This window comes from Phycodurus eques, chromosome 9, assembly GCF_024500275.1.
Source record: "Phycodurus eques isolate BA_2022a chromosome 9, UOR_Pequ_1.1, whole genome shotgun sequence".
Classification (NCBI taxonomy): Eukaryota; Metazoa; Chordata; class Actinopteri; order Syngnathiformes; family Syngnathidae; genus Phycodurus; species Phycodurus eques.
In genome coordinates this window covers 24973896-24988014 of record NC_084533.1, presented here as the reverse complement: position 1 = coordinate 24988014, position 14119 = coordinate 24973896, and the positions used below count along the sequence as shown (strand labels likewise).

Sequence of the window (14119 nt, the reverse complement as noted above, 5' to 3'; positions counted from 1 at the left end):
ATTCTCTATATTAATAGTTTAAAACTGTAAATATACCACAAATGATTAGTAATATCACCCTACATTCATTTTACAACATGACACTTAAAGATAAATGGCTTAAAAATGTGAATTAGAAAAAAATGCACCAAAAGTGTGCTTGTACATGCTGCAAAGACTCTCCCAGGCTAACTTAACTCCTCCCCTACACACAAAGCTTGTTTGTCAGTGAAGTTGTATCACTTCAACATTCTTCCTTGACAGCACTTACTACTTTTCTATTAGCAAGGGCTTTGGCGCCTATCTTGTGGCATCTTAGAGCATTATAGGAAAGAGTACGAAAGCAACAAAGAGCTAAACGAAAAGCTGAGGAACATGCAAAAACATAGTGGTCATCTGCTGTAAACCTAAATCTAAACGCTGGCACAAGTAAGGACTGAGGGTAAATGACTTACCAGGCCAGCAATGGGTGTCGGAAGTCTGTTGATTTTCTTCACCAAACCAGGTTTAATGGAGCTCAGTAACCTGACGGACACAAGCTCAATTATTACATGAATACTATTTCTGAACCATGCAGATTCTCTGAGGATCGAATGCATTTTTAGGAATTCGGACAACTGAGATGAATGTAATTATGAAGAGGCAGTTCTCTAATGAAGGTGTTCTCAAACTTTTTGGGTTCAGGGAGCAGTTACAGGGGAGACATTTCCCCAAGAGAGAAAAAAAGGTTGGACTGTTATGAGCCGCTTATTTCAGCAAGACAACGCCTAGCCACACTCTGCACGTGGCTTCGTAGTTAAAGAGTGCAAGTACAAGAATGGCCTGCCAGCAGTTCAGACCGGTCTCCCATTGAAATTGTGTGGCGCATTATCAAGCGCAAAATATAACAACGGAGACCCCAGACTGCTGAGCAATTGAAGTTGTACATCAAGCAATACATCAAGCAAGAATGGGAAAATAATTGCATCTAAAAAGCTGCAACAATTACTGTCCTCAGAAAGGTGATGTAACACAGTGGTAAACATTTGGAACGTGTTGCAGGCATCCATCCATTTTCTGAGCCGCTTCTCCTCACGAGGGTCGCGGGCGTGCTGGAGCCTATCCCAGCTATCATCGGGCAGGAGGCGGGGTACACCCTGAACTGGTTGCCAGCCAATCGCAGGTGTTGCAGGCATCAAATTCAAAAAGAGTGAATAGTTGGGGAAAAAAAGCGGTCAGTTTGAACATTAAATATGTTGTCTTTGTAGTGTATGAAATTTAATATAGGTTGAACAGGATTTTCAAATCATTGTATTCTGTTTTTATTTACATTTTACACAACATCCCAACATCATTGGATTTTTTTTTTTAATTTTACGGACCCCAAGCGATGGTTCGGGAACCCCTGTTTGAGAACCATTGCTCTATGGGCCTTCTGTTTCTTGCATATGTTTTCATCATGAGGAAGCACTGGAATGAATTGTGTCCCGTGGAGGAAGCACCCACCTACGGATACCCTTGTGCCATTTGATATCGCCAGCATTCCAGCAAAGTTATTTCGTGATGAAAAGATGTCATTTTCCCATTAGGAAACTCCTCTTTCCCACCACATAACTTCAATCACAGGAAAGCCCTACTCTGTTTCGCTCTCCCAGAACAGCTTTCAGCAGAGGATTGTTGTCTGTTGTACAAAGTGTAGGTGTAGTGTAATGACAATGTGCACAGTAATATAGCCCTGTTAATGGTCGGGACTGCTTGATGATGCACATACAGTCATGTAATATTAATATAGTAATTCTGTCTATTTGCAGGGGATAGGGACTGAGTGAGCCTTGCCATGAATAGCAAAAAGCTGCGAGTAATTGGTTTCATCCTACAATCTCAAAAACATGAGGGAAAACCTGTTGCTTGAATGGTGTTTTCCAAAATGAGGAATTAAAACAAAAACAGGACTTTTGTCAAAGTGCAAACAAAAACAGACAACAAAGTATACTAGGACTGACGGTGAAAGAACATTGCTAACTTTGCATTCCTCGTAGCTCTGGGTGACTATATTAACAAAATAAGTTATCTATTGTTATATTACATAACAAAATCCATAGTCTGATACAAATAATTTTCCTAGTAATCATTATTTACAATTCTGAACTGTGTGACAAACAAATACATTCACTCCCATTTACGCAGTGTCCCTGAACCCACCTCGTGCACTGCCGGGTGCCTGCCCAGTTTCATTCTGAAGAGTGAAATATGAAAGACAGCAAGTGTACAATCTTTTGATGTTTTGAGCATGTCCAAACACGTCTCTCTGCTCGTCGATTTTATTATGACAGTTGATTCACTGTATATTACAGGACACCAACATTGCAACATACTCTGCGAGGTGACTATCGCCATGACGATGACAAAATATTGTGTAGCCCAAGTTTAAACTTTAAATAAAGCACAAACTATAATCATCAATTTAGCCTGACAAATATATTTTAAAAAACCAAAAAAAAAACCACCACTTACTCGCACAGCAGTATTCCATTCTCCAATCCTCCCCTGAAATTCTTGTCACCGAAGCATCTTCCCGTCACGGCCTACAAAGGGAAACGTCTGTGAGTCCACTGATTAAGCAAACATATTAGGCTATAAATCCAAGCGCTAAGCATACAAAAATAAGACGAATTTAATTTCCGGTCTTGTGAAGTCTTAAATTCCGGGAATGGCATTGTACAAAAGAGGCACGGGCCATACGTCAAGTCCATCGCTGGTTAACGGTGCTAAACGCTAACGAGCTTGGGGTAAGCTGCAATCATCCTGACCAAATGGCCACGGCGTGCTAATGTGTTGTGACAGGGGATTTATAAGAGGAGGAGGAGCTGCCTCTTTGCATGCATTTGTACTACATTCTCAGAACTTGCAGATAAATAAAGCAAGAAATAATATTTTTCTTTTTGCGAGACATTTAAATCTCTTCATTGTGGTTGTTGTCAGGTGATCCACACAGGCCGCAGTGAGGAATGTGCACGACTTGCTTGTTTTTCACAGGAATGTCACTTGCATTGTTTCACAAATAAATAGTTGTGGTACATTCCCCGCCTGACTTCCCTTTTAATTTCCTTCAAAAGCAACGCTACCAAGATGAATTAAAATAAAAAGTGGTCAAGGTAAACACCCCAAAAAGTCGTACAATTTGGAGTTTAATCAAAATGGTCTCAAACAATATCTTTGCCGGCCTAAACACTATCGGTAGCACCAAGCTACATTTACAAATAATAACCTAAATTCTAATATTTGTTCCATGAAATTGCATTTATTTATTCCTAACAGTCTTTTCTCTTCATTTTGCAGCATTTCTCTTGGATGCACTGCTTCCAACACATACGAATGTTAGATTTTGTTTTTTTTGTCCACACAAATTTCAGCCTGTGTTGCCATGTCAATCTAATCCGGCCTTCAGAATCAGTAGTGCTGGTCAATGTAATTTACTAACTACATAATTAATACATTTAAAAGTCAGCATCTCTGGTGAGTATGATGGAGATCAACGACGAGGTACGCCGTCAAGCTGAAGGAGGAGTACTATCGGGCCTTTTTGGCCTGTGGGACTCCTGACGCAGCTGATGGGTACCGGCTGGACAAGCGGAATTCAGCTTTGGTGGTCGCTGAAGCAAAAACACGGGCACGGGAGGAGTTCGGTGAGGCCATGGAAAAAGACTTTCGGACAGCTTCGAGGAAATTCTGTTCCACCAACCGGCGTCTCACGAGGGGAAAGCAGTGCACCACCAACACTGTGTATAGTGGGGATGGGGCGCTGCTGACCTCGACTCGGGACGTTGTGAGTCGGTGGGGAGACTACTTCGAAGACCTCCTCAACCGGCAGTAAGTCGGACTCGTTTCCGGTGTGGGTTGGACTCCGCCAAGGCTGCCCTTTGTCACGGATTCTGTTCATAATTTTGATGGACAGAATTTCTAGCCGCAGCCGAGGCTTAGAGGGGGTCCGGTTTGGTGGCCTCAGAATTGCATCTCTGCTTTTTGCAGATGATATGGTTCCGTTCGCTTCATCAAACCGTGATCTCCAACTCTCACTGGAGCGGTTCACAGCCGAGTGGGAAGCGGCTGGGATGAGAATCAGCACCTCCAAATCTGAGACCATGCTCCTCAGTCGGAAAAGGGTGGCGTGCCCTCGCCGGCTCGGGATGAGATCCTGCCCCGAGTGGAGGAGTTCAAGTATCCTGGGGTCTTGTTCACGAGTGAGGGAAGAATGGAACGGGAGATCGACAGGCGGATCGGTGCAGCGTCTGCAGTGATGCGGCCTTTGTATCGGTCCGTTGTGGTAAAGAAGGAGCTAAGCAGAAAGGCGAAGCTCTCGATTTGCCGGTCGATCTACGTTCCTACCCTCACCTATGGTCACGAGCTGTGGGTCGCGACAGAAAGAACGAGATCCTGGATACAAGCGGCCGAAATGAGTTTCCTCCGCAGGGTGTCCGGGCTCTCCCTTAGAGATAGGGCGAGAAGCTCGGTCATCCGGGAGGCGCTCAGAGTAGAGCCGCTCTTCCGAGTACGAGAGGAGCCAGATGAGGTGGCTGGGGCATTTGATTCAGATGCCTCCCGGACGCCTGCCTGGTGAGATGTTCCGGGCACAACCCAGGACACGCTGGAGAGACTATGTCTCTCGGCTGGCCTGGGAACGCCTCGGGATCCCCTCGGAAGAGCTGGAGGAAGTGGCTGGGGAGCGGGAAGTCTGGGCGTCCCTGCTAAAGCTACTGCCTCCGCGACCCGACCTCGGATAAGTGGTAGGAAAATGGATGGATGGATGGATGGATATTGCTTCTAAAATACTCCAAATGATGTATGTGGGTGGCACACATGCGTGTAATATTGCAGTTTTGTGGTATTGATCTTTTCTCCAATTGTGATGTGATAGTGATGGTGTATAGAAGTGCCTGTATCTATAAAACATTAGGTGATGGTGTAACTCTAAAAGACCTTCCTGTTCCCTCCCCATTACGCATCTGTGAGGCGCCTTCAAAAGGATGTGTACTTTAATGCAGTAGTAAAGTCATAACTACAGTAAATATTTGTATTCTAGATGTTCAACTACATCAAAGCCATCAGTATAAAACAATCCAAAGGAACAGAGTGTGCTTTCTTGTGCCATGTGACTGTGTATACTTATGCCTCTTTCATGGCATTTGGAACCTTGAAACTTCAGATGTATCGCCGTAAAGCAAGAGCGGCGTTCCCTGTGAGTTTGAAGAGATAAAACTGGATGAAAAGGATTCCTCTCAAGTCAAATCATGCCTGGCAACACATCATAAGTCACTTGCCAAAGTAATCTCCTGTTTTGGAAAAGGATCCAAATGAAAACAGGAGACTGTTTGAACTGCTCCTCAGAGTTCAGCCTCCCACCCCGGGGGGCTGGAGACGGAAAAATCTACCTGTACCAAATTAACAAGCAATAAGTCAAGGTATGAAGGAAGGCGGGTTGTCGGGCTACGTAATGCGCAACTCGTTCGTTCAAGCCCCGAGGCGACCATTTAAGAGTTGACAGCTGGTCGTCGAGGATGAAGTACACAAACAAAAGATGTGTGCTGCCAAGCCACGTGGCGGGCTTTTGTAGTTGGGCGCATTCTTCTTTTACAGGATGTTGTCTCGAGCGGGTTATGTAATCATCAAGTTCAAAAACACATGCGAGCGCGTCTTGCGACTTCGCGAGCCAATAATCTCGTTAATACACCTTGGGAAGAAATCTTAATCCCCAAATGCCTTTGGTTTCCGATTAGCGGGATGAAAACAACAAAAGGCCACCTAGCCCCTTCAGCACACATATTGTTGCGTATTGCGTTGCGCACAGTACAACGCGTTTTCTGAGACTCTTACACGACGGTGAGAGCTCTCTGGCCAGGGGTCCCTTCAGCAAGTTCAACCTGGGGTCAGTGGTGGTAGCTGCTGACAATACATCAATGCAGATCTTTTCATTAGCCATCACCACAGGGATCCTCTGTTGTGCATATAGGAATTGTTGCGTCTGCGCCTGGAGTGCTGGCATGCTGGTATGTCGGACTGAGTGGTGAGGGCAGCAAATATGTTGGTCTTATGCTTTAAAATACCAACCATGTGCAAGATAGAAATATTAAAAAAAGAAACGTATTGTTCAGCTTGAGGCCACGTGCACATGCAGCTATATGCACAGTTTTCAAACCGTATAACTTCCAATCTCTGGGGTCAAAAGGATCTACACCTCCACACAACAGGTTTTTAAAAAGAAAATCTCTGGAGTTCATCCAAAATGGGTGTTTCAAAGAGAGACGGACAACTCCTTGTTCAATTGTGGATTTCAAAATGTCCACCCAATTTCATGTTAATTGGACAAATTGGTAAAGAGGGCAGATATAGATATATATATCGATAGATAGATATATATATATATATATAGATAGAGAGAGAGATTTTTTTTTAACTTTACGTGAGCACAACTGAAGGAGTTATTTCATGATGGATCTTTGAATTGATCAAGTTTTGACGTCATGCTCAGCCCATCTGTCTAGGATACCTGCTTCTGAACGGGGCTCATTTGGGCAAATTCCTTCGCAGGTCAAAGTGGGAGCTTTGGAATTCGCCCTAAATGTTCGACATCACTAACATTTTTAATATTATGTTGAAAATGAGTCCAAGACATGATGTCAAACTCCGAAACGATATCAGGTCAGTGAAAATAAAGGCTTAAAATGCGGTTCCTATATTGCTTGGAACTTGTAAGCAATTAAATAAAAATAAATATTTGGTTACAGTTATCCTCTTTTTGGAATCAATTCAGTTCTGTTCTTAACAGTGGCGACGTAACCTGAATTTGTATGTATGTTGGAACGCGCCGTAGTCTAAATCAAGGACCCCCTGTATTTATATAAAAAAAAAAAGGGGCCTCTGAATTTGCTCGCCAGCATCCTCTGACCACAGCATGGAAACAAACTGTGGCATTCAGTGGCTGCTTTTTTACACATTTGTTTTCCTAAGAGCTTGAACGCTCAGAATTCCAACACTGGCTCCCTTTTCTATCTCTGCCATTGCCCCCAAGTCTTGATAAGAGCCCCTGATTAAACAAGCCAAATTTCCACTGAAGTGCCCTAACGCTGCGCTAAATGTAAGCATTCCTACCGGTCCGTCCCTTTCCAGCAGGATTAGATGACGGAACAATGTTTGGGCTGTGGATTAACTCCTCTCCTGGCCCGACTAGTTCCACTCACTTCCTCCCCAATTCTCTTACAAGTTCTGAACCCAAAAAACAGGAAAGGAAACAGTATTTGGCTTGACGGTTATATTGGATTAAGTCGAGAATGGCAACCGGTGCCAAAAGTGGCCAGAGGAATGGGGATGGGTGCGTAATAAGAAGGGGGCAAAAAACAGTTAATTCCATCCAGTCAATGCACCCTTCAAGGTCCTCGCAGCCTCTTTCTGCAGCGCAAATGATGCCTCCTCAATTTAGCCAGCACAAATCCCCATCCTACTAACCTACATCATCTCACTTGCATTTTCAGTTGAGAGACAGAGCACTGTGAATGGATGACAATGTAGTCAATGTGTGATTGACATGCAAGAGAATGGCGGTCCAATTCATGAAAAGAACAACAAAACATTAGATAAGACAAACGGCTAGTGTCAATTCTAAATCAGAGGTATATACTGCAATAAACAAGTTCAATGCAGTGGTGCTTCAAAGATTGTTTGCCTTAAAAGGAAGCCATTTTTTCATAACTAAAAACAGTTCTCAGGTGTCTTAATAAAAGACAACATTCTTCCATCAAAATACACAAAGAATTCCAACCAGTTGTCTCACACTGGTTGAAATCACTCAGTTTTGTGCGGTGGTTCTGTCACGCACAATTCCACTGCATGGCTTTCGTTACCATGACGAACAGCGGTGAAGCTAGGGCGTCGCGACAACGTGAGCAGCTATTCAAAGTTGCTCATTTAGCGACTTTTTGGTTTGTTTTTAAAGTGACTAGCAGCAAATCAAGTACATTAGCTTCTCGCGGGTTTCTGAATACCTACAGTACATACGCCACAGTTTAAAATTCTGTTGGCTGTCATCTTTAAACTACTTAAGGCGCAACTTATCCGGCTAAAACCATACCACACACCACATGAGATGAATAGTGACCCCCCCCCCCCCCCAAAAGCTTTACAGGAAAAGAAACAAAGAGCCTCCGTGTTGATGGCAGCTTTTTCAGCTTCGCTTTCTAAGTGTAAGGCCTTTTCCAGGGCCCTCCGTGAGTCTCCAATATCCTGCTCGCTATATTTTCTTGGGAGGCCGAGGGAAACAACGGGCCACTGACCACCCCAGAAGCCTCATTCAAACACACAAGGAGACGCCCGACCTTGACCGGTTTGCTTCGAGACTAGGCATCAGCCATGTTTTTACAAAGGGCTTGGATTGAGAATATGGCCCCATTAAAGACTGACTATTTTAAATTAAACACTTTACAAAATGTTTTCAAAGGAAAACATTAATTTGTTGCTGTCCAATGACAACCTCCTAAGTCCACTTAAAGAAAATGTTGATATTATTGTTAAGTAACCAAACTAAACAACCAATGGAAACGGGGTTTTCTGTGTTTCCCATTTTGTTTTGAAAACAGGCAAAGACTCAAGATGGCGAAGACAAAAGTGGATCAAGGGCACTTTGTTTAAATGAACCAAGATGCACCTTTGGACAAGGAATGCATGCTTCGAGCACAAGATTGATTATATATATATATAAAAAAAAAAATTGAGAAAAAAAAAAAAAAAAAAAAAAGTATGCCATTGTTTAAAACTTTGGAGTGACAGACAATTTAATATTTTCAATGAAAACACAGTTTTGTGTTTGCACAGTTCAAACGATTGGGGGTGTAGGGCTTTTCAAAAATAAGAATATTTGTAAGTTACCTCAAACAAAATGTTCTGTATATTTTTGCTGCACTGCTCGGAAGGCATTTTCGCCATTATACTATTCTAGAATAGGGCGATAAGGTCAACACGGAATTGTTCTGCGGTGTAGTCTCCGAGCCATCTAACATGCAGTGTAGATGGGATGCCACTTGTGTGCGCTCTTTTACACACAGATAAGCACAATAGTGGTACCTAAACACTACGTAACATTTAATATATCTGTATTATCTATGTATTATTGTTTCCTTGCATGTTGTCACTACTTGGCATTGACGTTTGTCGAGTTATTATGTGCTATTTGGGCATATGTACTGTCCATGCAGGTGGTGTCATGTTTTCCCTCATTGCAAACGCAGCCATTATGGGAAATGTGTCACTTAATTCAGAATTGGGCACTTGGACCTTCAGTATAAATCCAGCCATAGAGTGTTGTGTCTCTCAATGCCAAGTTCTTTAAATTTTCTTCTATTACTAACCTGTGAAAAGCAGCAGTCTCAACTAGAGTATCCCAGCAACAGATGGATCAGCATAGATACGGTACCCCATCACAGATGTCAACTGCTAGATTAATCTCCAGTACGTGCTGTGTGCCGTCTAAAAGCAACAAAGACCCCTGTAAACACGCAAAGTGATAGCATTGTGTTCTTTGGTCCTCATGTTTGGACTTGCCCTCCCCTCTCGTCACTCTGAGATTTGTTGTACTTGTCAGGGCTGAAGTAATCAAGAGCTTCATTGACGTAGTGTGTCAACACCGGGGCAGAACGGGGGCTCATCAGCCTGTTTATGGTGGCACAATTGTGCTGAAACACAAATTCCATCATGGTTCAGTTACCATTATGCCTTTGACAAATATTGAATGTCAAGATGGGAACACACAGGCGGCTGTCATCGAGTGACTGAAAGGTTGGCGGTTCAAATCCCAGCTGTCTGCTTTCGAAGTGTCCTTGGGCAAGACACCGAACTCTAATGTGCTTGCAGCGGGCCTGCGTGAATGTGAGCCTCCGTAAAGCGCTTTGGGTTCACACTATAACGTGAAGCGTTCAATTCAAAATCGACGCATATGAACACAAAAGTAAATATGAAGTGTCCTCAAAGCGTTGCTGCTCGTCATCCGCAAAACTAGACTTTACACCGATCTGATCGGTATCGGTCGATAATTAGCATTTTATGCTGATCGGCTTTAATGACAAAATTTGCTACGCAAAAGACATTTACTCCATGTCGCCATCGTGTACAGTATATTCGAATCCAAACGCTAGTTTATTTTTAGCCTTGTCGCGTATCTTCTGACGTTGTAAATATCTGACCATCAATAAAGACATTTTAAAATAAAAAAAACGTTGGAGGTGGGCGACTGGTTAGGATATCTGTCTCACAGTTCTGAGGACCGGGGTTCAAATCCCGGCCCCGCCTTTGTGGAGTTTGCATGTTCTCCCCGTGCCTGTGTGGCTTTTCTCCGGGCACTGCGGTTTCCTCCCACATCCCAAAAACATGCATGGTAGGTTGATTAAGGACTCTAAATTGCCCTTAGGTGTGAATGTGTGCGCAACTGGTTGCTTGTTTATATGTGCCCTTCGATTGGCTGGCGACCAGTTCAGGGTGTACCCCGCCTTTCGCCCGTGACCCTTGTGAGGATAAAGCGGTACGGAAAATGGATGGATGGATTGATGGATGTACGCCAGCGGTGTGGGACAGACAACACGTAATGCCCGGATCAGATTACAAGACAAATTTCTTTCACTATTGCACTATCACTACTGCAAAAAAATCAACGCATTCCGTTTTTTTTACGATCACTGGGCTTCATCTTGTCAACTCAAACGCGACCGGATACAGTCGTTACCATGGCAATGACAACAATAATGGATCGCGCCGTGTGTTTGTAAGAAGAAAACGGGGTGTGTTGGTGGTCACCGGTGCTCGGGAGAGGACTTTCATTCAAGGATTACTTGAGGTATGTTCACGTACTTTTAATACGATATGGCTTGCAAGCAGGCAACAGAACGTTATGTAGCCTAGCAAGCTAGTGCTAGCACTAATGGTTGTGAGCGAACATGCGGGCCTTCTGTCGAATCATGCTCTAAAGTTTTGGTGTGTGTGTGAAGTAATTGAATTACAATAAAGTAATTTAATTACAGTAAGTTAGCACCCATTATTTCTGTCATGTCGTAATGTTGGTTTGACCTGACTGATTAGAATACACGATCTGACTAGAGCAGCACCATCAGTCCACGCTCTCCACAATTTGGACATCAATGTCCTCCCTAGACGCTATTGTTCACATGTGGAGAAAGATTTAACTGCTGAGCCCTTTTGCAAACAATTCTTAACCAAAACAGCAGAACCTACCAAAAGTAATATATAGTATATAACAACTTGGGGAGCTCCCCAAAACAAACAAAGATGCGAACAACATTGTGGAACAATCCCTTCCTTGAGAGTATACCGTAATACTAATGATCATTAAGCCGTTTTCAAAGCAGGTTGAGCATTCTGAATGTTTTAAGACTCACAGAATATTGGGTTCAGTCAAAATGCACAAAACCTACCAAAAGAAAGAGCAGACTCTCTATTCACCAGAGCTTTTTCACCTTTTTTTTTTCTTCTTTTTTTTTTAGTAATCAACAGTACAAGATGGGTTGCTTTACCAAAAACACTGGTTTTCTGGTTTTGGAAAAAGAAACATGTCTTGCAGAACAGTGACTTTGATGCCAATATATCTAGCTTTTTTGACACCTCAAACTAAAAAAAGCACTGCTTTTGATGTCAACATTATCATTTATTTACAGATATGCAATTCAGAAACGCGGCATGAACGACACCGACTCACCGCATGGCTTGACTCGAACGTCAGTAGCTTCTTTACATGCCGCTCCTCATTCACGCAATTGCGTTTTTTTTTTCTCTCAATCACGACACACAATTTCTACTGCCAAAGAACTAGCCGACTTCCAATGTGTTGGCATTTCTCTCCTTCATAATCGACGTGACAAGCTGAGATTCATCCTCTAATCGTCGAACCAAAAGTTGTGATCTCAAATCCAAAGTGATGTAATGCCACCATCTACAGCGATGTATTAGTCATTACAGTGGTGTACAAACCGGAATTTCACAGACACTCTTCCACGCCGTTGAAGAACATAGTTGATAAATATTTTAATTGGTATTAGTAATGGATTCCAGAAGACGAATATAAACGTTCACGGAAGCGAATGAGTTAAAGACACAGCAGATTTTCAATAGTGTGTTTAAAAACTAATTTACAACATACGGTAAGACTGGATGTACTAACTAGGGCAATGGCACAGCGTCTAATAGAGGCCATTATATGAGGAAATATGGTAAAAATGTAGCACAGGCTAGAATCATTGCATCATTGTTCTACGACTGGAAACAGAAAGGCCTAACAGACTGTTACATGTATTACTTGTAGTTCTAGAAGAAAAAAAAAATTGAATTGAAAACTCTGGTAATTATTACGTTGGGATAGAATTTCACCAATGGGTATGTTGCTCAATTCATGCAGCTTGATGGCGTCCAAGTGGGACACAGGCCACCTTATGGGAGCTGTCAATGCACACACCCCCAAAAGAGGGAGGTGCAGCTGGCTAGATTAGTCTGGATTAGACTTTATCCCCTTGCTAGTAGCAAGAGGATGGAAAAAAAAAACAATGCTCAAGAGGTCCATGCTTTAATGTAAGCCATCCCACTCCAGGAAATATCTGACACTCTCAACAGGAGAGATGTGAGTGAGTGGACAGTGAAAGTCATTCATTAGTTGCGATCGCTTGCAGACTAGCATGCAATCCATATCGCACAGGGGTAGGGGATCAATGTGTCATGATAATAAATGCAGCCTGTAATGGCGTGAGCAAACCTAACGGGGAAGAAGTGGACTATACCTTTTGGAAAATCTTTAATGTCCTAACAAAAACAACGGTTAACTTTCTGGACAAAATTCCAACACTTTTGGGAAACGTTTTGCAATATTTTGCCAGGCTGGGATGTTTTTCTTCCTATGAAAAGTCTTCCATCTTGCCACCCCAGCCCAGACATGGGAGATTGTTGTCACGTGTAGGACATATACACCCAGTTATAAGAGGGTGTGAACACTTATGCAACCACATCATATTCACAATGAGTGTCGAAAGTTCCAAAATGATTTCTTACATTGGCGAACGTGGAATTTGTTTTACATCCACTAAAGAAAACAATGGGCAAGTGGTTGCTCAGCCCAAATGAGCGTGTTGATGACAGAATAGAATACATGGTAATGCCGTTAGAAAACATGGTCACAACACAAAAAGTCCCGCTCAGTTCTGCCTTACTGTTTTTCCATTTGATTGTTGGAAATGTACTGTATATTCTAGTTTTTTTATTTTACAAATATTTATTGTAATGTTGACTTCAGTTCAGTGATAGACTACAGCACATTCTGACTTTCATACAAATTTGGGTTACATTTTTCCCGTAGAAACTGAACCCTCTCTCAAGTCGAGGACCCCGTGTAATGTGCTTAGAAAATCTCTTTTCTAGGATGGCATGGCTAGCTATGGTGGGGTTCTGAGTCAGGGTCAAGAGCAATCTGTCGGCAGCCCTCGCCATGCATGAGAACAAGGTTCCTACTGTAGCAGGAAAACAAATGCCAACGGGCGCATGCTTTTTATCATGGTTATCGCTGTGATTGAGCTAGTTTGTGCATGGATGAGCCCAATGGAAAAGTGCCCCGCTAAGGCTGCCCAGCAACAGTTGACAAGTGACACTACATTTACAACTATGGAATGCTAGGGTAGGGTAGGGTAGAGCCAGACTCGCTGCTGTCCGCTGACTGGTCGACAGAGAATTATCACTTGCCATCACGTCATCATACAACACTGCATTACTCCATCTTTCCTGACTTTGTGGCTCATTGATTCATTCTGTTACTGTCGATCGAACAAGGTGGTGGTTGTTATTAACAACTGACAAGAGGAGTGAACACAGTGATGATAAAATACATCTAAGTGGGTCTGCTACGCATGCTGGCACCAAGGAAGCATACAGCATTTGAGCCATATTGAGCACCCAAATCAAGGGAGCCCAAGCCCTGCCCGAATCGCCTCATAGGACTGAGTGCATAAAGCACTGTACCTTGTCATGTTTATCTTGTTTAACTGGCAAATAAGACACTGTCACATCTTTTGTATTATGCTATTCAGCTACTTGAGCTAGCTATTACACACACTATACTACACTTACCCTT

The 14119-nt window shown here is 42.9% G+C and overlaps 1 protein-coding gene across 8 annotated transcripts in view; it reads right to left on the bottom strand.

Annotated features, from left to right (window-relative positions):
• LOC133407680 (LIM and calponin homology domains-containing protein 1-like) overlaps positions 1-14119 on the bottom strand; it is a 67258-nt gene that overhangs the window by 41936 nt on the left and 11203 nt on the right. For all 8 annotated transcript variants that reach the window (XR_009769207.1, XM_061685797.1, XM_061685801.1 and 5 more), the window contains 2 exons: positions 2473-2543; positions 435-504 (listed from right to left, as the gene is read on the bottom strand). Coding sequence is in view for 7 of the 8 variants with exons in the window: in XM_061685797.1 (XP_061541781.1) it covers positions 435-504; positions 2473-2543 (141 nt within the window). In the remaining variant the exon portion in view is untranslated. The remainder of the gene's footprint in view (positions 1-434; positions 505-2472; positions 2544-14119) is intronic.